Here is a 23,416-nt window from a genome sequence, read left to right as displayed (position 1 = left end):
GGGTTAGGGTAAGGGCCGTCCCAAGCATCCCATCTAGCATCTACCCCCAATAGCGCTGCACCCGGAAGTGACGCCTGTCGGTTTCCTGTCGTGACACGGAAGCAACATTTTGTAAACAGAGGCGATGTCACCGAAGCCTCTGAACTGAACTGAACGATTCAACGGTCTAAACCCCCATTATCTGCTACAACTCGGACCTTCTTGGTTGTTTTCCATACGTAGGTGGACCTTCGCAGCGCTGTCAGGATGAACGTCACGCTGGCCGTCCGGCAGTACATCTCCAGGATGATCGAGAGCAGCGGGGCCGGGATGAAGGTTCTCCTGATGGACAGAGAGACGGTGGGTCTGAGAGACACACACACACACACACACACACACACACACACACACACACACACACACACACACACACACAGGGATGAAGGTTCTGCTGATGGACAGAGAGACGGTGGGTCTGAGACACACACACACACACACACACACACACGCACACACACGCACACACACACACACACACACACACACACACACACACACACACACACACACAGGCGTTTAAAACCAGCTGATGTTGTATGTGTGACATGATCAGCTGCCAGCCAGGTCACCCAGTACCAGTGTGTGATGACAGACGGTGTGTGTGTGTGTGTGTGTGTGTGTCTCAGACCAGCATCGTGAGCGTGGTGTACACCCAGTCAGAGATCCTGCAGAAGGAGGTTTACCTGTTCGAACGCATCGACTCCCAGAACAGAGACAACATGAAGCACCTCAAAGCCATCTGCTTCCTCCGGCCCACCAAGGTACTTAGCACAGCAGATAACCCTAACAGCTGTGTACAGTATGGTGTATACAGAACCACTGACCCTCTGTCACCTTTACAGGAGAATGTCGAAAATCTGATCCAGGAACTCCGTAGACCCAAATACAGTGTCTACTTCATCTGTAAGGGCTGCTGCTTCTTGATGAAGATGTTTACATTTATGTTAACTTTCAAACTTGTAAAATTACAATTTAGTTTAACCTCTAGTCACGTGTAGGTAATCAATGAATAACATTCTGTGTGCACGAAAAGGTATTTTACCCCCATAATCATCAAACACGTGACTGACGATTAGAGTGAATGATCGTGCTATTACAACCCTGTGTTGTCACTTCCTGTCTGTGTTGTCACTTCCTGTCTGCAGACTTCAGCAACGTCATCAGCAAGAGTGAGATCAAGGCCCTGGCCGAGGCTGACGAACAGGAAGTGGTGGCGGAAGTACAGGTGAGTTAGAAGTACAGGTGAGTTTGTAGTACAGGTGAGTTTGTAGTACAGGTGAGTTAGAAGTACAGGTGAGTTTGTAGTACAGGTGAGTTTGTAGTACAGGTGAGTTAGAAGTACAGGTGAGTTAGAAGTACAGGTGAGTTAGAAGTACAGGTGAGTTTGAAGTACAGGTGAGTTAGAAGTACAGGTGAGTTAGAAGTACAGGTGAGTTAGAAGTACAGGTGAGTTTGTAGTACAGGTGAGTTAGAAGTACAGGTGAGTTTGAAGTACAGGTGAGTTTGAAGTACAGGTGAGTTAGAAGTACAGGTGAGTTTGTAGTACAGGTAAGTTAGAAGTACAGGTAAGTTAGAAGTACAGGTGAGTTAGAAGTACAGGTGAGTTAGAAGTACAGGTGAGTTAGAAGTACAGGTGAGTTTGTAGTACAGGTGAGTTAGAAGTACAGGTGAGTTAGAAGTACAGGTGAGTTAGAAGTACAGGTGAGTTAGAAGTACAGGTGAGTTAGAAGTACAGGTGAGTTAGAAGTACAGGTGAGTTAGAAGTACAGGTGAGTTTGTAGTACAGGTGAGTTAGAAGTACAGGTGAGTTAGAAGTACAGGTGAGTTTGTAGTACAGGTGAGTTAGAAGTACAGGTGAGTTTGTAGTACAGGTGAGTTCGAAGTACAGGTGAGTTAGAAGTACAGGTGAGTTTGTAGTACAGGTGAGTTAGAAGTACAGGTGAGTTAGAAGTACAGGTGAGTTAGAAGTACAGGTGAGTTAGAAGTACAGGTGAGTTTGTAGTACAGGTGAGTTAGAAGCCCCAAACAGATGAACGTGTGTCTGTGTTCTGTTGTCATGACGACAGGAGTTCTACGGAGACTTCATCGCTGTGAACCCTCACCTCTTCTCCCTCAACCTGCAGGGCGTGGCCAGGGTGAGACCTGGGTGTGTGTGTGTGTGTGTGTGTGTGTGTGTGTGTGTTTGGATTACGAAGTATATAAGATGCACCAAAATATCCTGTGTGTGTAACTGTGTGTGTGTGTGAGTTACATGCCGTGTGTGTGTGTATATACTGTATGTATTCATTCATTCATTCAACTGTGTAAATGTGTGTGTGTGTGTGTGTGTGTGTGTGTAACTGTAACTGTGTGTGTTTGTAACTGTGTGTGTGTAGGTAACTGTGTGTAACTGTAACTGTAACTGTGTGTGTGTAACTGTAATGTGTGCAGGGGCGTAGCTGGGAGCCCTCCATGCTGCAGAGGACCACCCAGGGTCTGACCTCTGTGCTGCTGGCGCTGAAGAAGTGTCCCATGGTGCGCTACCAGCTGTCCTCCGACATGGCCAAGAGGCTGGGGGAGAGCGTCAAGGTGCCCCACACACACACACACACACACACACACACACACACACACACACACACACACACACACTGTAGCGACCCCCACCACAGGGGCGGCTGTATCTCAGGAGTCGCCGTCTAATGATCGCAAGGTCGGCAGATCGGCGGTTCGAGCCCCGGCTGGCCACATGTCGAAGTGTCCTTGGGCAAGACACTGAACCCCAAATTGCTCCCAGTGAGCGGGCCGGCCAGCGCCTTGCATGGCAGCTTGCCGCCATTGGTGTGTGAATGTGTGTGTGTGTGAATGGGTGAATGAGAGGCCGTTGTAAAGCGCTTTGGAGCAGCTTTGGAGCAGCAAAAAAGGCGCTATATAAGTGCAGTCCATTTACCATTTACCATTTACACACACACACACACACACACACACACACACACACACACACACACTGTAGTGACCCCCCACTACACACACACACTGTAGTGACCCCCACCTAGTACCGGGCATATTGGCAACATAACCGCGCACAGCCGCCCGCATTCTCCACCATATGTGGTGACCACAAGCACAACAAGCACAACTGCAGAGCGGAATTCTACTACAATCCGTTTCCGTCTATTATTTATACTCCCTCTCTCCCTCCCTCTCCTCCCTCCCTCCCCTCCCTCTCTCCCTCCCCTCCCTCTCTCCCTCTCCTCCCTCCTCTCTCCCTCTCTCCCTCCCTCTCCTCCCTCCCTCCCCTCCCTCTCTCCCTCTCTTCCCTCCCTCTCTCCCTCTCTTCCCTCCTCTCTCCCTCTCCTCTCTCCCTCTCCTCTCTCCCTCCCTCCATCCCTCCCTCTCCTCTCTCCCTCTCCTCCCTCCTCCCTCCCTCCCTCCTTCCCTCCCTCTCTCCCTCTCCTCCCTCCCTCCTTCTCCTCCCTCCCTCTCCTCCCTCCTCCCTCCCTCCCTCTCCTCCCTCCCTTCCTCCCTCCCTTCCTCCCTCCCTCCCTCTCCTCACCCCCTCCCTCCTCCCTCCCTCCCTCCTCCCTCCCTCTCCTCCCTCCTCCCTCCCTCCCTCTCCTCCCTCCCTTTCTCCCTCCCTCCCTCCCTCTCCTCTCTCCCTCCCTCTCCTCCCTCCCTCCCTCCTCCCTCCTTCTCCTCCCTCCTCCCTCCCTCCCTCTCCTCCCTCCTCCCTCCCTCCCTCTCCTCCCTCCCTCTCCTCTCTCCCTCCCTCTCCTCCCTCCTCCCTCCCTCCCTCTCCTCCCTCCTCCCTCCCTCTCCTCCCTCCTCCCTCCCTCCCTCTCCTCCCTCCCTCCCTCCTCCCTCCCTCTCCTCCCTCCCTCTCCTCACTCCCTCCCTCTCCTCCCTCCCTCTCCTCCTTCCTCCCTCTCCTCCTCCCTCCCTCTCCTCCCTCCCTCCCTCTCCCTCCCTCTCCTCACCCCCTCCCTGACTCCTCCCTCCCTCCTCCCTCTCCTCCCTCCCTCTCCTCCCTCCCTCTCCTCGCTCAGCAAATCATCACTAAGGAGTATGAGCTGTTTGACTTCAGGAAGACGGAGGTTCCTCCCCTGCTGCTCATCCTGGACCGCAGCGACGACGCCATCACCCCCCTGCTCAACCAGGTACAACTACACCTCCCAGCATGCACCTCACCTCCCATCACCCCCCTGCTCAACCAGGTACAACTACACCTCCCAGCATGCACCTCACCTCCCATCACCCCCCTGCTCAACCAGGTACAACTACACCTCCCATCATGCACCTCACCTCCCATCACCCCCCTGCTCAACCAGGTACAACTACACCTCCCAGCATGCACCTCACCTCCCATCACCCCCCTGCTCAACCAGGTACAACTACACCTCCCAGCATGCACCTCACCTCCCATCACCCCCCTGCTCAACCAGGTACAACTACACCTCCCAGCATGCACCTCACCTCCCATCACCCCCCTGCTCAACCAGGTACAACTACACCTCCCAGCATGCACCTCACCTCCCATCACCCCCCTGCTCAACCAGGTACAACTACACCTCCCATCATGCACCTCACCTCACCATCACCCCCCTGCTCAACCAGGTACAACTACACCTCCCAGCATGCACCTCACCATCACCCCCCCCCCCCCCTCAACCAGGTAGAACTACACCTCCCATCATGCACCTCACCATCACCCCCCCTCAACCAGGTACAACTACACCTCCCATCATGCATCACCCCCCTCCTCAACCAGGTACAACTACACCTCCCATCATGCACCTCACCATCACCCCCCCCTCAACCAGGTACAACTGCACCTTACTGTGATGCTCTCCTGCTATGGGCCACCACCAACGTGTGGTACCAGTGCTGACCACTGGGGGGCAGCAGAGTGTCATGGATTCACTGTGAGCCTTTTCTACAACCCCAGAAGTAGTCAAGGCTTTAACAAGTCACATGTTTACTGAAGCAGATGTCGTCTGATTGGTCATTACACCTCATTAATAATAATAATGATAATAATTAATTATATTTATATACAGTGCTTTTCCGAGGCTCAAAAGACGCTGACAATATTTGTTTTGTTTTGTTGTTGCTGCTCCGTGGCGCCCCCTAGTGGACGTACCAGGCCATGGTCCACGAGATGCTGGGCCTGAACAACAACCGCATCGACCTGTCCCGCGTCCCCGGGGTCAACAAGGACCTGCGGGAGGTGGTGTTGTCCGCCGAGAACGACGAGTTCTACGCCAACGTGAGTCCCCCGGTCCAAACACGTCTGATGCTGCTCCTCAGTCCTGTTCCAGAATGTTAGGAGACAGACAGAGAGTTCCAGAATGTTAGGAGACAGACAGAGAGTTCCAGAATGTTAGGAGACAGACAGAGAGTTCCAGAATGTTAGGAGACAGACAGAGAGTTCCAGAATGTTAGGAGACAGACAGAGAGTTCCAGAATGTTAGGAGACAGACAGAGAGTTCCAGAATGTTAGGAGACAGACAGAGAGTTCCAGAATGTTAGGAGACAGACAGAGAGTTCCAGAATGTTAGGAAACAGACAGAGAGTTCCAGAATGTTAGGAGACAGACAGTGAGTTCCAGAATGTTAGGAGACAGACAGAGAGTTCCAGAATGTTAGGAGACAGACCGAGAGTTCCAGAATGTTCGAACGGTCCAAACACCTCTGGTGCTGCTCCTCATTCCTGTTCCTTTCCTGCTCCAGTCCATGTATTACACTGAGCCCAGCCTCAGATTTCTACTTCAAAACACATAACAGTCTCTCTCATTGTCTCTCATTGTCTCTCATTGTCTCTCGTTGTCTCTCATTGTCTCTCATTGTCTCTCGTTGTCTCTCATTGTCTCTCGTTGTCTCTCATTGTCTCTCATTGTCTCTCGTTGTCTCTCATTGTCTCTCATTGTCTCTCGTTGTCTCTCATTGTCTCTCGTTGTCTCTCATTGTCTCTCATTGTCTCTCGTTGTCTCTCATTGTCTCTCGTTGTCTCTCATTGTCTCTCATTGTCTCTCATTGTCTCTCATTGTCTCTCATTGTCTCTCGTTGTCTCTCGTTGTCTCTCATTGTCTCTCATTGTCTCTCATTGTCTCTTATTGTCTCTCATTGTCTCTCATTGTCTCTCATTGTCTCTTATTGTCTCTCATTGTCTCTTATGGTCTCTCATTGTCTCTCATTGTCTCTCGTTGTCTCTCGTTGTCTCTCGTTGTCTCTCATTGTCTCTCGTTGTCTCTCGTTGTCTCTCATTGTCTCTCATTGTCTCTCGTTGTCTCTCATTGTCTCTTATTGTCTCTCATTGTCTCTCGTTGTCTCTCGTTGTCTCTCGTTGTCTCTCGTTGTCTCTCATTGTCTCTTATTGTCTCTCATTGTCTCTTATGGTCTCTCATTGTCTCTCATTGTCTCTCATTGTCTCTCATTGTCTCTCATTGTCTCTCGTTGTCTCTCGTTGTCTCTCGTTGTCTCTCGTTGTCTCTCGTTGTCTCTCGTTGTCTCTCGTTGTCTCTCGTTGTCTCTCGTTGTCTCTCGTTGTCTCTCATTGTCTCTTATTGTCTCTCGTTGTCTCTCGTTGTCTCTCGTTGTCTCTCATTGTCTCTCGTTGTCTCTCGTTGTCTCTCGTTGTCTCTCGTTGTCTCTCATTGTCTCTTATTGTCTCTCATTGTCTCTCATTGTCTCTCGTTGTCTCTCGTTGTCTCTCATTGTCTCTCGTTGTCTCTCATTGTCTCTTATTGTCTCTCATTGTCTCTCATTGTCTCTTGTTGTCTCTCGTTGTCTCTCGTTGTCTCTCATTGTCTCTCGTTGTCTCTCATTGTCTCTCATGGTCTCTCATTGTCTCTCATTGTCTCTCGTTGTCTCTCATTGTCTCTCATGGTCTCTCATTGTCTCTCATGGTCTCTCATTGTCTCTCATTGTCTCTCATTGTCTCTCATTGTCTCTCGTTGTCTCTCGTTGTCTCTCATTGTCTCTTATTGTCTCTCGTTGTCTCTCGTTGTCTCTCATTGTCTCTTATTGTCTCTCGTTGTCTCTCATTGTCTCTCGTTGTCTCTCGTTGTCTCTCGTTGTCTCTCGTTGTCTCTCGTTGTCTCTCGTTGTCTCTCATTGTCTCTCGTTGTCTCTCATTGTCTCTCGTTGTCTCTCGTTGTCTCTCGTTGTCTCTCATGGTCTCTCATGGTCTCGTATCCCAGAACCTGTACCTGAACTTCGGGGAGATCGGTACCAACATCAAGAACCTGATGGAGGACTTCCAGAAGAAGAAGCCCAAGGGCCAGCAGAAGCTGGAGTCCATCTCTGACATGAAGGTAGGACGCCATGAGCAGACACACACATTAAAATGGTAAACAGACTGACTTATACAGCGGCTTATTCCAAAGCGCTTTACAACGGCCTCTCATTCACCCATTCACACACACATTCACACACCAATGGCGTCAAGCTGCCATGCAAGGCGCCGGCCCGCTCACTGGGAGCAACTTGGGGGTTCAGTGTCTTGCCCAAGGACACCTCGACATCTGCCGACCTTACGATCATTAGACGCCGACTCTACCTCCTGCACCACAGCCGCCCGTTTAAAAACCCTCTCCCCCCTCTCCTCTCCCTCCCCCCTCCCTCCTCCCCTCCCTTCTCCCCTCCCCTCTCCTCTCCCTCCCCCCTCCCCCCTCCCCTCCCCTCTCCCCCCTCCCTCCCCAGGCGTTTGTGGACAACTACCCCCAGTTTAAGAAGATGTCCGGCACGGTGTCCAAGCACGTGACGGTGGTGGGGGAGCTGTCCCGCCTGGTCAGCGAGAGGCAGCTGATGGAGGTGTCAGAGGTGGAGCAGGAGCTGGCCTGCCAGAACGACCACAGCAGTGCACAGCAGGTAACACTCACCTTCTATACATGTAACACTCACCTTCTATACAGGTAACACTCACCTTCTATACATGTAACACTCACCGTCTATACATGTAACACTCACCTTCTATACATGTAGCACTCACCTTCTATACACTCACCTTCTATACATGTAACACTCACCTTCTATACAGGTAACACTCACCTTCTATACAGATAAACACTCACCTTCTATACAGGTAACACTCACCTTCTATACATGTAACACTCACCTTCTATACATGTAACACTCACCTTCTATACATGTAACACTCACCTTCTATACACTCACCTTCTATACATGTAACACTCACCTTCTATACATGTGAACACTCACCTTCTATACATGTAACACTCACCTTCTATACATGTAACACTCACCTTCTATACAGGTAACACTCACCTTCTATACATGTAACACTCACCTTCTATACATGTAACACTCACCTTCTATACATGTAACACTCACCTTCTATACATGTAACACTCACCTTCTATACATGTAACACTCACCTTCTATACATGTAACACTCACCTTCTATACATGTAACACTCACCTTCTATACATGTAGCACTCACCTTCTATACATGTAACACTCACCTTCTATACAGGTAACACTCACCTTCTATACAGGTAACACTCACCTTCTATACATGTAACACTCACCTTCTATACAGGTAAACACAGGTAACACTCACCTTCTATACAGGTAAACACAGGTAACACTCACCTTCTACCCGTAGCCACGTGATGAACTTATAAACCCTAATAATAATACATTTTATTTATGGGCGCCTTTCAAGGCTCTCAAGGACACCTTACAAGACATAGTTAAAACCACATATCAAAACATTATAAAATCAACAAAGCAAAGTGAGATTAAAAACAGCAAAGTTAGATAGAACAACAAACAAAATACAGGAGATCAAACCAAATAAGCCATTGTGAAAAGGTGTGTTTTAAGACTGGATTTGAAAGTGGAGAGAGTGTCAATATTACGAATGTCAGGTGGCAGAGAGTTCCAGAATGTTAGGTGGCAGAGAGTTCCAGAATGTTAGGAGACAGAAAGTTCCAGAATGTTAGGAGACAGACAGAAAGTTCCAGAATGTTAGGAGACAGACAGAGAGTTCCAGAATGTTAGGAGACAGACAGAGAGTTCCAGAATGTTAGGAGACAGACAGAGAGTTCCAGAATGTTAGGAGACAGAGAGTTCCAGAATGTTAGGAGACAGACAGAAAGTTCCAGAATGTTAGGAGACAGACAGAGAGTTCCAGAATGTTAGGAGACAGACAGAGAGTTCCAGAATGTTAGGAGACAGACAGAGAGTTCCAGAATGTTAGGAGACAGACAGAGAGTTCCAGAGGCGGGGAGCAGAACGGCTAAAGGCTCTCGATCCCATAGTAGTCTCATAACTTATAAACGTTACTTCCGTTAAATCTCGTCTTCCAAAGACAACGCTAACGTTATGACATCATCACCCCCCCCCCAGAACGTGCGCCGGCTGCTGCAGAACCCGCGGGTCAGTGAGCTGGACGCGGTGCGCCTGGTGATGCTGTACGCCCTGCGCTACGAGAAGCACAGCAGCACCATCCTGCCTGGCCTGATGGAGGAGCTGGGCAGGAGGGGCGTCACCGACCGCCACCGCAGGGTAACACACACACACACACACACACACCTCAGGGTAACACACACACACACACACACACACACACCGCAGGGTAACACACACACACACACACACACACACACACACACACGCACACACACACACACCTCAGGGTAACACACACACACACACACACCGCAGGGTAACACACACACACACACACACACACCACAGACACCGCAGGGTAACTCACACACACACACACACACTCACACACACACACACACACACACACACACACACCACAGACGGGCGGACAGACACCGCAGGGTAACTGACACACAGACAGACAGACAGAGTGAGGGAGCGTGCGATTGGCTTGCTGACTCCAGGAATGTCCACCAGAGCTGTTGCCCGTGAATTGGATGTTCATTTCTCTACATAAGCCGTCTCCAAAGGCGTTTCCAATTCCAATTCTCAGAATTGCCTTTGGAGACGGCTTACGGTAGAGAAATGAACATCCAATTCACTGGCAACAGCTCTGGTGGACATTCCTGGAGTCAGCAAGCCAACCGCACGCTCCCTCAAAACTTGCAACATCTGTGGCATTGTGCTGTGTGATAAAACTGCACATTTTAGAGCGGCCTTTTATTGTGACCAGCCTAAGGCACATCTGTGCAATAGTCATGCTGTCTAATCAGCATCTGGATACGCCACACCTGTCAGGTGGATGGATTACCTCAGCAAAGGAGAAGTGCTCACTAACACAGATTTAAACACATTTGTGAACACAATTTGAGAGAAATAGGCCTAGAAAAAAGTTGTAGGTCTTTGATTTCAACTCGTGAAAAACTGAAGCAAAAACTTAAGTGTTGCGTGATTGGTCCTGACCCTGCCCCCCTGGTCAGATGGTGCAGTCGGTGGTGGAGTACGGAGGGAAGCGTGTGAGAGGGACGGACCTCATCAACCCTACAGACGCCGTGGCCATCACCAAGCAGTTCTTCAAAGGCCTGAAGGTAAGCCCCGCCCACTCCCACAGCCCCGCCCACTCCCACAGCCCCGCCCCTCCAACCCTCCCTCCCTCCCTCCCCCCTCCCCTCCCACTCTCTCGCCCCTGTCTGCAGGAGATGTCTCCTATCTCACCGAAGGAAAATCACATAAATATTCCATGTTCTGTGTGTGTGTGTGTGTGTGTGTGTGTGTGTGTGTGTGTAGGGAGTAGAGAACGTGTACACGCAGCACCAGCCTCTGCTGCAGGAGACGCTGGACCAGCTGGTCAAAGGCCGACTGAAGGACGGAATGTTCCCCTACCTGGGGCCTAGCGCCCTGAGAGACAGGTACACACACACACACACACACACACACACACACACCCTACCTGGGGCCTAGCGCCCTGAGAGACAGGTACACACACACACACACACACACACCCTACCTGGGGCCTAGCGCCCTGAGAGACAGGTACACACACACACACACACACACACACACACACACACACACACCCTACCTGGGGCCTAGCGCCCTGAGAGACAGGTACACACACACACACCCTACCTGGGACCCTCCTCCCTCAGAGACAGGTACACACACATGCACACACACTCACTATATACACACACACACACACACACTATAGACACACAATACATCCATCACACTCTACACCGGACATCATAGTGTTAATCATCTGCGTGGGTGTGTGTGTGTGTGTTAAAAAAATTACATGTGGGGTTCCCCAAGGATCAATCCTTGGCCCCCTTGTATTTCTTACATTTCTTAATAATGTATGTAAAGCACTTTGAATTGCCCCTGTTGTATGAAATGTGCTGTACAAATAACCTTGCCTTGTCTTGCCTTTTTGTGTGCGTGTGTGTGTGCGTGTGCGTGTGTGTGTGCGTGTGCGTGAGTGTGTGTGTGTGTGTGTGTGTGTGTGTGTGTGTGTGTGAGCAGGCCCCAGGACATCGTGGTGTTTGTCATCGGGGGGGCGACCTACGAGGAGGCGCTGGCCGTGTACAACCTGAACCGCTCAACCCCGGGGGTCCGCATCGTCCTGGGGGGCACCACCATACACAACACCAAGAGGTCTGACCCCTGACACCTGACCCTGACCCTCTAACCCTAACTCACCACCATACACAACACCAAGAGGTCTGACCCCTAACCCTGACGCCCCCCTGACCCCTGACCCCTAACCTTCTAACCCTAACTCACCACCATACACAACACCAAGAGGTCTGACCCCTGACCCTCTAACGCTAACCCCCTAACCCTGACCCTCTAACCCTAACTCACCACCATACACAACACCAAGAGGTCTGACCCCCCCCTGACCCTCTCTATCCCTCTCCTAACTCCCTCAGTTAACTTGTGTGTGTGTGTGTGTTAAACAAATGACATGTGGGGTTCCCCAAGGATCAATCCTTGGCCCCCTCCTATTCAATCTTTACATGCTTCCATTGGGATGTGTGTATGTGTGTGTGTGTGTGTGTGTGTGTGTATGAGTGTGTGTGTGAGTGTGAGTGTGAGTGTGTGTGTGTGTGTGTGTGTGTGTGAGTGTGTGTGTGTGTGTGTGTGTCTTCTCTGAGCTGGTGAGGAACTAACAGGACGGTCTGATGTCTGCTCTCTCTCACAGCTTCCTGGAGGAAGTGACATCAGCGGCGGGGGCGGGGCCTGGCGGAGAGAGGTCACAGGGCACCAGGGGTCATCCCAGCAGGCGCTGAACCCACACACACACACACACACACACACACACACACACACACATACTTTTGTTGTGTCTAGCTCTTATCTGGTGTCTCTACATCCAAACTAAAACATTCCTGTGTTCCTCTCAGTTTCCACAACACACACACACACACACACACACATACACACACACACACACACACACACACACACACACACACACACACACACACACACACACACACACCCAGACCCTGTTCCCCTGAGCAGAGGTGTGACGTGTCAGGGAGAGGAGAGGCGTCACGACCGTCTGTCTGTTCTCCAAACCACTCCACTCAGACTGACCTGTAAATACTGGGTTTGACGTCCAAACATGTTTAAAAGGTTAAAAAGACACTTTCTAGTCAGTTTTGGGGCTAGAGTTGACGTATATGACTACTGATGATGCTACATAGAACATTACACTTCCTGTTTACCTCCAACCCACTGATCATGTGACCCAGTTAAAGGGACAGTTCACAGATTCTTAATTCCTTAATCCGCCCAGAGGGTTAGCGTTAGCTTCGGCTAACGGTTTAACATGGATTCTCAATCTAGCCCTGTAGCATTGTCTCCCTCCGTTACGAGCCTAGATCTGCTGGTATCGTCACAGGAGAATATTGCAGCAGCGTTAAACGGTTCTCATACATGTGACATTTTATCGTTTTTTGTTTGTTTGTTGCTGTGACGGTTTGTGTGTTTATTTAAAATGTATCAGAGGTTAGATGTCACTGAGGGAAAAGGTATACACTAGGGATGGACGGTTTCCAATTATTGAAACCGAAAAACCGTCAGAGAGTAAAACCGCGGTTTTCCGGTTAACCGAAAAATACAGTAAAAAAAAAAAAAAAAAAGGAGCGCCAATTTCAAATAATTGAGCCCTACTGCTACAATACACATGTCGAACACCATTAAAACACCGTAAGCACAGTCGCAACACATTTAGGCTACTTAGTTTCACAAATATAAGTGGAAAGGCAGACTTTTGTAAGCTACACCATACATGAAAACACATGAACACTTAACACACCAGCTCCGCTGATCCAGGGTGCACGCCTGCACGGAAGATCATCTCTTGGAACAGCGTCTTCATTGAATGAACTGCTTTCTCAATATCTTGGTTCTTAGACAAAGTTTCAGCTGCTGCTCAATGTATTTAAATATTTGAATACTGCTCAATAATCACTGAAATATTAGACTTAGAATTATGCAGTGAACATACTTAAAGCTTTTCATAAAAACCACATGCCGCGAGACTGACTCGTCCTGAACTGTCGTAAGTCAATCAACAAAGAATGCCCCATCAAAATAAAAGTGCCCATGGTAGAGCTGTCAAAATAGAGCTTTCAAAATAAATGTACTAATACAGATAGAGATAAATACAGAACTACCTTTGCGTCACTAAGTGACCGCGTATCTTCTGAGACATGCGTTCTGTCATCACTTTCAGTAGCGCCTTCACACACAGTGGCGCTGTGCACAAACACTCTTGATCCGTATAGCTCTTGTTTTATTATATTGTGGTTTAGTAAATACTGCACTTGGAGTTACATTCAATGCATGATTTGTGCTATAGAACATAAATAAAGTTTGATTGATTGATTGATATCAAATCAAATCACATTTTATTTCTATAGCGCATTTCTCACAAAAGTGACCCAATGCGCTTTACAGAGAGCAGCGAAAATTATCTTATTAAATGTAAGCGAGTAATTGTAAAAAACCTTTCCTATCTACCAATAACTGAAGGCAACTATCTTTCCCATAGAGTGATTCGTTACCCTTAAATATAATCCCAATTACCGGTAGATATTAATCCTCAGTTATTCTTCACAACTGACCAAACCTCTCACTCATTGCGTGGCAGATTCAGACTGTATCATTGTTATTTTCACACACGACAAACATGTGACATGTTCCAGTTTTATTCTTATTCTATTTTATTCTTAAAAAAAAAAAAAAAAAAAAAATCCGGTTTCAGACGGTTTTGATAAAAAAACGTTTCTATTTTTTATAAACCCCGGTTTTCGGTTTAACCGAAAAACCGTCCATCCCTAGTATACACAGCTTCAGGATGGATAACGTTACTGCAGTATTCTGACTTTATTCTGACTTTATTCTTACTTTACATCAATATGAGTAGGTTCAGGCTTGTAAGGCAGACAATACAGGACCAGACATGTTGATGTTTGGGTGAACTCTCCCTTTAACCAGGTCACATAGCTGTCTGCACCAAGATATGCACCCAATACAACTATCTCTGTTCTGTCCTTGTTTAGTTGGAAGAAGTCTTGTGTCGTCCAGGCGTTTATTTGTTCAATGCAATTACAGAGATTGTTGATGGGACTGTAGTCGTTGGGTGAGAGGGCTATGTAGATATGAGTGTCATCCGCATAGTTGTGGGGGGCAATTATGTTCTTTTTTTATGTTGTGTCCCCATCGTAACCAGGCAACCCAGTGACTCTGTAACCAGGCAACCCAGTGACTCTGTAACCAGGCAACCCAGTGACTCTGTAACCAGGCAACCCAGTGACTCTGTAACCAGGCAACCCAGTGACTCTGTAACCAGGCAACCCAGTGACTCTGTAACTAGGCAACCCCGTGAGTCATATGACTGACGGGTGGACAGCACTACCAGGGTCAGTGGACGACATTAACCCACTGCAGCGTTCCCCTGGTCACACCTGGTCACACCTGGTCACACCTGGTCACACCTGGTCACACCTGGTCACACCTGTTCACACCTGCCTGCTCGTGTGTGAGACCTTTACCGTGTTACTGAACACAGCTGGAGAGAATACTTGTATTACTCCTTTATCCTGGATGTTGATATCTGGGCCCACAAATGAGACCTATAACTCTCTAAGATAATGTATCTAAAGCCCGGTACACACACAAATATAATCTGGCCGATTTTGGCCCGATTTCCCCCCTTCCGACCAAGGACAGCAAACGCCCGATTATTGGACGGCTCTAAAGGTTATCCTACAAGATTATCCTGTGGTGTGAGGTGTGTTAAGAGCCACAGACAATCTGCTGGGAAAATGGTCGGGGCCGACGATCGTAAATATTAAACGTGTTCAATTTCTGGCTTGGGGGATGAGACTCTAGACTGTCGTAGGACAGATCTGTTAATATTTAGAAAATCTTCATGTGTGTGTACCGGGCTTCAGATAATGTATCTTTGTGTGTGTACCAGGCTTTAGATAATGTATCTTTGTGCAACATGACTTCCCTCCAGGTCTCTGTACAGCCCATGCTCTCCATGTTGTACCAGCTGACTTCTGATTGACTGTGAATGTTTGAAGGAAAATAAATAAATACCAATAAATATAAACAGCGGAATTTGTTGTGTCCCTCTGTAACCGTGGCAACTTCAATCACCACTGGTCACTAACGATTATGACATAACTCCTTCCTCCTTCCTATCCCATGTTTGTATAGCGCTTCTCCTGCAAACGTTGCAGCTCAAAGTGCTCTAATCATTACATAATCATTTCATTATTTATCTAAAGGCAATATTAAAAAGATGGGTTTTTAGTCTTGACATATGGAGGAGGAGGTGTTACCTGTCTTACACTCAGACTGAAACACATTGAGCAACCGAGTGTCCTATGCTGATGCAACTACTAATGTTTGTGTTGTCGTATATTTCCACACACATGCATAGATAGTATGATAGGGGGTCATGCTATTCTGTAGCCTTCATGTTTGCACCAGCGGGCACCCGGAAGGGTGACATCACAGTGACATCACAGGGGACGGCCCTCATGGCCATCTGGATAAGGTGATAGGCTATGACCTGTGACTGTATTTGCATATTGTGGATGAATAGGGTTGGGACCCAAGGGGGGGCCTCTTGACCAGCGGATCCCAGCAGAGGAGGACAGACACAAGGCTCTAGCTGTTGGTATACGTATACCCTGTTTTTGTAACTTTAATTAAATCGTCTTAAACTCAATAACTGTTCTTTGATTCATAACTAATAAAAGAGAAATACACAACATTAGTGGCGAGCCAAAACAGGAGTCTAAAAAGGGAAATCTATGTTTGAAAACTGAAGCTGCAAGACAGGTATGATTGTGTGGAATGGCTGTGTTTTTCAAACATTTTCTTTGAGACTAAAACAACCTTAAAGTAAAGTATCTTATTGGAATAGAAACAAACTTTTCATAATCTTTAAGCTGGGGTTGGTGAGAGCCGGATTTTGAAGTCCGTTTTTGTAAATATACGATTAGATTGGTATATTGGTGATATAGGGCTGAATTTGGTAATTCGCTTTTTTATGTTAAGATATTAGTTGTGTAACTAATAGCGGTATTACGGAATATCGTGAGTGTGTGTGTAGAATTGTGTTAGTGTAAATGGACTGTGTAGTCTATTTTGTATTGTAGCAGTGAAAAACATACTCTTTGTCTGTGTGAAAGGACGCCATTAAACGGAGCAAGAACACGCACGCTCGGGCACGCGCGCAGACACGCGGACACACAGGGCCTTTAGACATCTCTGTGAAGAGACTGTGGAAACGTGAATACATTGTAGAATATTTGAATGAGATAAATAATAGTTTAACTGGATTGAAAGATAATCGTGAAGTTGTTGTGTCGTGGAAGATGGCATTATTGTGGAAAAGCAATGTTATGTTGTAAAGATTGATCTGGGAGTCCACGGCGGGTTTCCCCTCATAGGAGAAGGACAAAGACTAGCCCCTCCTTCCCCTACTCCATTTTACATGGAAGAGCTGGCGCATGCGCAATCGATTCGCGTTAGCCGGAGCACAGCTCCATCTGCTGGCCAAAACACGACAAGACATTTTTAAAACATTGGCTCTCTGTAAATTGATGAAATACAACCCTCCTTCATTGATGATGTTTGTAAATGATCGTTATATATTACTTTAATTAATTTAATTAATTACAAATTGATTGAATTAATTATTCAGATCATTTTATTTTTCTGTTTTCACAAAACTTTGATCAATTGTTTTGTGACAATCTAATGATATGTTGATAATAGCTAATTGACTTCACAGGTTTACATCAATGAAGTGTCAATGAATAATTCTAACTAATCATTCATTCCTTTCACTTAACAAGTCGATTTCTTTACAGATTGTAATTAATAATTAATCATTCATTCCTTTCAAATAACAAGTCGATTTCTTTACAGGTTGTAATTCATATTTGTAATTTACATCTTTTATTTTAGTTAGGTCATGTCCACAGCTTTTGATTAGGAATAGCAGAATAGTTTGTATTGATAATTAAGCAGTAAAAGGGTTTTTGTAAATCAGTGAATACTTAGGTGTTGACCAACCTTTGTGATTTAATAATTGTGTTGACCAGAACTGTAATTAGTATTGAATGAGTAATTAAGTGACACATATTCATAAACAATTAGGAAACACATTTAAGTATAAAGTACTTACACAGATATTAGATTTAAGTTAATACTGCACTGACATACACATGAGGCAAATCTGTTATTTTGAGTTGCAGGGTTTTGTGGGGATGGTTAATACAGTTATATTGGACTAGCATTTGTTTAGCAAACAAGACAATAGGAAGGTGGGTTGTAAGAAAAGTACACCTTATAGAATATTTTCAGCATATTGAGCAGTATAAATCAATCAGCTTAAAATGGGAGCAAATTCAACGAAGGTGTTAAAAGATATTAGTGAGGAAAGTGGAATATTGGCAACTTTATCCCCTATGGCTATAGTGGAAAAAATGAATCCTCTTGTTAGGGAAATTAGCAAAATGTCAACGAAATGGAATAGCCGTTGGGCATACATTGAACAGCCGTGGCCGAAAGAGGGCAGCCTTAATTTACAATTAATTGCAACATTGGAGATACTTATCAATGTACACAAGGCAAATCAGAAAGGGAAAGATAGGTCAGAGAAACGCAAGTTAGAATTAGACATCTTAGACCTCTTTAAGGTAGAGGGGCAGAAAGTAGCATCAGCTTGGAATGAGAAAACAGCTCACATGAATCCAGAAAAGAAAAATGAATTGGCCAGAACACTGGAACAGAAATTGAACATTCCATTCACAAACATGTGTCCAGTCTCCAGTCCCCCTCCATATGCTAAGGCAATGAAGGACCATTCCCAGAAGAAGAAGAAGAAGGAGCCAAGGGGAAAAGGGGACGACAGGAGTGACGAGGAAGATGACAGCGAAGATGGCAGTGAAGACTCAAGTGATGACGACAATGCAGATGGAGGCTACAACGCGCAGGTCAGGAAGATGATAGCCACAGCCGAAAGGAAAGGTGGGAGAAGACGCCCGGAGAAAGCGGAAAGAGAGGAAGATTGTCACCGAATGTCATCAAATACATTAAAGAACTGTCCAGTGCTGATTCGGGGTAACAAGATGGAATATCATCCGTGGCATCATACAGATCTGTCTGAAGTGATCGAGAAACTCCCAGTTCTGGAGGAGGGAGGACATTCGTGGACGCGAGAGGTCGACGTGATACTGACAGGAACGCAGGCCGCAATGGGAGACCTGAAAAGACTCTTAGCTTTTATTGCAGGATTGGATACAATGCAGGAAATATTGATGAAGGCAGGACTTCATAGATATATCAATACATCAGTTTATGATCCAGAGCTCTTCGCAGCAAACAGAGGCAAACTGTGGAAAGCAATCAGAGAGACTTACCCTACTCACATTCACCCAGACAATATCATTGTGAAGCCACTGGGGGGAGATGAGAATCCCCGGGGTTTTGTGGCCCGTGTGCACTCTCAATGGAGAAGTGTGACAGGGAAAGACGCTGAAGATAACCCCTTAGAAAAATCCATAATCAGGGAAAAAATACAAGAAGGGCTTCCTACCCCAGTTAAGGATAAGCTAGCAGAAGTGGTGGGGCTACGACACATGAACAAAGCTGTTTATATAGACCACGTAGCTCATCAAGTTGAGTTATATCGAAAGAATATTCAGATACAGAAGGCAGAAGACGAAGAATCACTCAGAATATTGACTCATTTGCAATTGACTGAAAGCGAGAGGAACATAGAGGGAGTGCAGGCTTTAGCCCCACAGCAACAGCCACCTGGAGTGCAGACTGCTACTTACCAGACCTACTCACAGGGGCCACAAGGGGGGTATCCTGCTACTTACCAGTCCTACCCACAGGGGCCACAAGGGGGGTATCCATACCCACAAGGGCCACCAGGGGTGCAAGCGGTTCCATACCAGATGTACACACAGCCTGGCCAAGGACCACCACCAGGGGGATGGACAGCAGCAGGGAAGAAGATGCTAGAACCGTGTTACCAATGCGACCAGAATGGACATCTAGCCTGTACCTGCTGCAACAGGCCCCAGGGGGGCGCAAGGGGGAGCCAAGGAGGAGGATATTGGCCTCCTACTACACCTGCTCCAGGAGTGATGAACCCTTACGGAGGCCCAGCAGCTGGCCTATAGGGGTGCCCGGAAGATCCGAGTGGGAGGTGCCAGCTGGTGGTGACACAGAAGCCTGAAGACGCCACGCACCTCCCTATGTCTAGAGAATATGTGAAGACAATCGGATTTGAGGGAATTAAATAGCTGATTCCTACAACTGAGCTTGTAGACTTAGAGTACAAGGGACAGAGAGCAACTCTGTCAACATTTGTGCCAGAACACACGCCAACAGGGCTGCTAGGGAGAGATGCTCTATGCCAATTGAACTGTACAGTAAAATGCACACCTGACGGCTGTCAGGTGACGGTGCCAGCCGATGTTCAGATTCCATCGACAGCCAGAGTGATTAAGCATAGAACAGACCTACAAGCTTTGCCTTTAAAGGGAGCTGATATAGAATATTGGGTTGATGGGTCTTGTTACGGGGTAGGAGAAACTTTGTGCGCTGGGTATTCCTTAGTTAAAGCACAGAATTCAAAGTTTATTGTAGAACAGGCTGAGGCAGTTCCTCAGCCTTGCTCAGCTCAGTTGGCTGAATTGATTGCCCTCACAGAAGCATGCAACTTGGGAACCGGACGGAGAGTGACAGTGTACACCGACTCTGCCTATGCACATAATGTTTGTCATTTTAATGGAGCTGTATGGAGGGGGCGGGGTTTTAAGAGAACTGATGGTACGCCTATACAGCATCACGCACAGATCATGAAGCTGTTACAAGCCATGATGAAGCCAAAGGAATTAGCCATAGTGAAGTGTGCCACACACAGGTCTGACTCATCACATGTCACACAAGGTAACAGGGCTGCAGAAGATGCAGCCAAAGCCATTACAGGAGCAGACAAGGCAGGTAAAGGTCTTCTGGTCACACATGAAAAGCAGTTACAGGGCATGGTCACACTTGAGGATTTATTGATGTTACAGAGTAGAGTAACTACGTTAGACAAGAACGTTTGGCTAGCAAGGGGGGCAAGTCAGGATGACACAGGTCTATGGAGGAATCATGAGGGGTTGGTTGTAGCACCCTCAGATTTATTAGGCATGTTAATACAGGAAGCTCATGGATTAGCACATGTGGCTAGGGGGGAGGTAAGACGCAAGATCACCAAGGAATATGGGTTTTGGAGTCCATATTTGATGGAACAGATTGACCATGCTTTAGGTCAATGTGGGGTCTGTTGGAGAAACAACATCAGAGTGGGTACACCAGTGGTGTCTGGGCATATCCCTACCCCAATAGGGCCACGGGTGGTGGACAGGGGGGTGGATGTACAGAGTAGGCAGGATGTTGTGCCAACAGGTGCCGAGGTCCCCAGAGAACCTGAGAAGGAGGAGCTACGACGAGATGCTGTGGTGTTGCCAGAGCCAGTGGCAATGCCAGCGTTACAGCCAGTGACATTACCGGCAGTGCCTGAAACCGAGGGGACAGTGGAAAGCTGTCCAGATGCCAATAAACCAGAAACCAACGAAGCAGAGAGTGTTGACAGTCTGGAGGTCCAGCCTGGGAGTGTCCAAAGCCTGGACACCTGTGCTACTGGGGATGCTGGCGAGTGCCTGCACCATGCTTCAGATGATGCTGAGGGCGACTCCCCAGACCTTGATCAGCGTGGGAGGGGACCAGGCGGCTGCCTGAACCTCAATGACACTGACGGACGACGACCAGTTAGGAAAAGATTAAAGACTATGAATAGGGTAGTGAAGCAGCAGATCAAAGGGAACGACGGGAATGGACAGCAGATGATAGCATGGCTGGAAACGGTCTTAGGGGCATGGGAAACTTATTTTGCTAAGATAGGAGCACCTATTATAGCAGACATGATTTTTGACTTTCTTAGGAGGCAGGGCCTCATTGACTGTTTTTGGAAAATCAGTCACTCAGTCCACGTTAATGAACTTTTCAGAAGACTAGTCCTCACCTGAGGTGAAGATCTATGCATTAATGCATTCCCTTTGTCCTGTGCTTACTGTTGGGGAATTATGTGTTATGATAACTGAATGTCATTATTTGTGTATTGTTTGTGTATTTGTGTGATTGATGTCAGTTGAGAAGTGATGTGGTGGTTATACAAAGCTAGGAGAGAGGTTCTGTTCCTAGCGCAACGAAAATGGAAGCTCCTGACTATGAAAGTGTTATCAATCTGAGACAGCGGTAAAGGCTGTTCTCCAACTGGGTACAAGTGCTAGTAACCTCTGACCCTGACGCTTCAAGGACAAAGAAAACATCGGTCGTTGGAAGTTTCTGTATTGATTTGTGCATGATGAACTGTGTTTAGTTTAATTGTGATTGTTATTTTCAAAATTCTTTTTATTATTGGTTGTTTTCTATTTTTTGTTTATGATATCTTTGGTTCCTAATACTGGTCCTGGGTTGGTCTGTGTTATTGTGCTTCTTGTGTTGTGTGTTGGTGTAGTTTTTCTGTCTGTTGTTGTTTATTTTTTAATTTTTAATTTTATTTTAAATTTTTTTTTTTTTTTGGGATGTTTTGTGGGGTTTTGTGTTTTTGTTTTTGTTTTATGGTAGTTTAGTTTCGGAACACCCTCTGGGTGGTCCGAGGGGGGATGTGTCGTATATTTCCACACACATGCATAGATAGTATGATAGGGGGTCATGCTATTCTGTAGCCTTCATGTTTGCACCAGCGGGCACCCGGAAGGGTGACATCACAGTGACATCACAGGGGACGGCCCTCATGGCCATCTGGATAAGGTGATAGGCTATGACCTGTGACTGTATTTGCATATTGTGGATGAATAGGGTTGGGACCCAAGGGGGGGCCTCTTGACCAGCGGATCCCAGCAGAGGAGGACAGACACAAGGCTCTAGCTGTTGGTATACGTATACCCTGTTTTTGTAACTTTAATTAAATCGTCTTAAACTCAATAACTGTTCTTTGATTCATAACTAATAAGAGAAATACACAACAGTGTTCAAGAATTTTATTGTAAAATGTGAACGCAAATAAAGATACTAAAATCCAGACCACGGGGTACCCCAACATGCTGGTCCGCAGGCTGGACCTGGCAGACACCTCCTCCATCAGGGAGTTCGCTGAGCTCATCAACACAGGTAGGTAGGTGTGAGAGGGGGGGGAGACTTGTAACACCGACCAACGCGAAGCGGTCCGCGTAGAACGTAGAACTAGAACGTAGAACTATAAACTTGGAGACCCCTTACGTAGGCTACGCGCGTAAATTCGACGCAGAAGCTTAAATCGGCCTTAATACGAATAATACCCCCCACCCGACTTTGCTAACTAAATGTAGGTATTTAGTGAATGTAAAACTGTTGGATATGATTTCGAGTGGGTTCTTCATCGCTTCGTTTGTCGTCCTATGCCAAAAACCGGAAAACACATTTTTTCCCAACAAGACTTGATTGGCTCGATTGCGAGCTTTCACAATGGCCGAGATGGGGACCTATTAATCAAACCCTGTCACATATGTGCTAATGTAAACTGGCAGTGAGACACAATCTGGAGCATAAAATGAGAATGCAGCCTCTCCAAATCCCTTCTTTTGTACATGTGGTACACAGAAAACCAGCCTCACACACACACACACACACACAAACAACCAACCCAAATGCAATCAGTTGTTTTCGCTGCAGAGAGCCCACCCACCTCTCCATAGTACCAGCCACAATGCCACCAGACCCCCCTCCTCCTCCCAGACCCCCCCCCTCTCACCAGAGCCCCTAATCCCTCCCCAAAACAACAACAACAACAACAACACCTCCCCCACCCTCCCCCATCCTCCCCCACCCTCCCCCA

The 23,416-nt window shown here is 47.2% G+C and overlaps 1 protein-coding gene across 1 annotated transcript; it reads left to right on the top strand.

Annotated features, from left to right (window-relative positions):
- Positions 1-246: 246 nt before the first annotated feature.
- Positions 247-12,264, top strand: vps45 (vacuolar protein sorting 45 homolog; the record flags this gene model as incomplete). The annotated part of the gene is made up of 15 exons (XM_080530967.1): positions 247-339; positions 666-800; positions 882-942; positions 1,185-1,264; positions 2,106-2,174; positions 2,470-2,607; positions 4,065-4,175; positions 5,150-5,284; positions 7,217-7,330; positions 7,719-7,886; positions 9,391-9,549; positions 10,416-10,523; positions 10,723-10,844; positions 11,461-11,592; positions 12,143-12,264. 15 exons carry the CDS (start codon positions 247-249, stop codon positions 12,228-12,230), a joined length of 1,713 nt encoding a protein of 570 aa, XP_080387093.1. The 3' UTR covers positions 12,231-12,264.
- Between the last annotated feature and the right edge of the window lie 11,152 nt (positions 12,265-23,416).

This window comes from Nansenia antarctica (genome assembly GCF_963989245.1).
Source record: "Nansenia antarctica genome assembly, chromosome: 5".
Classification (NCBI taxonomy): domain Eukaryota; kingdom Metazoa; phylum Chordata; class Actinopteri; order Argentiniformes; family Microstomatidae; genus Nansenia; species Nansenia antarctica.
The sequence above is the reverse complement of the archived record's forward strand: the minus strand, read 5'-3'. Positions and strand labels throughout refer to the sequence as shown.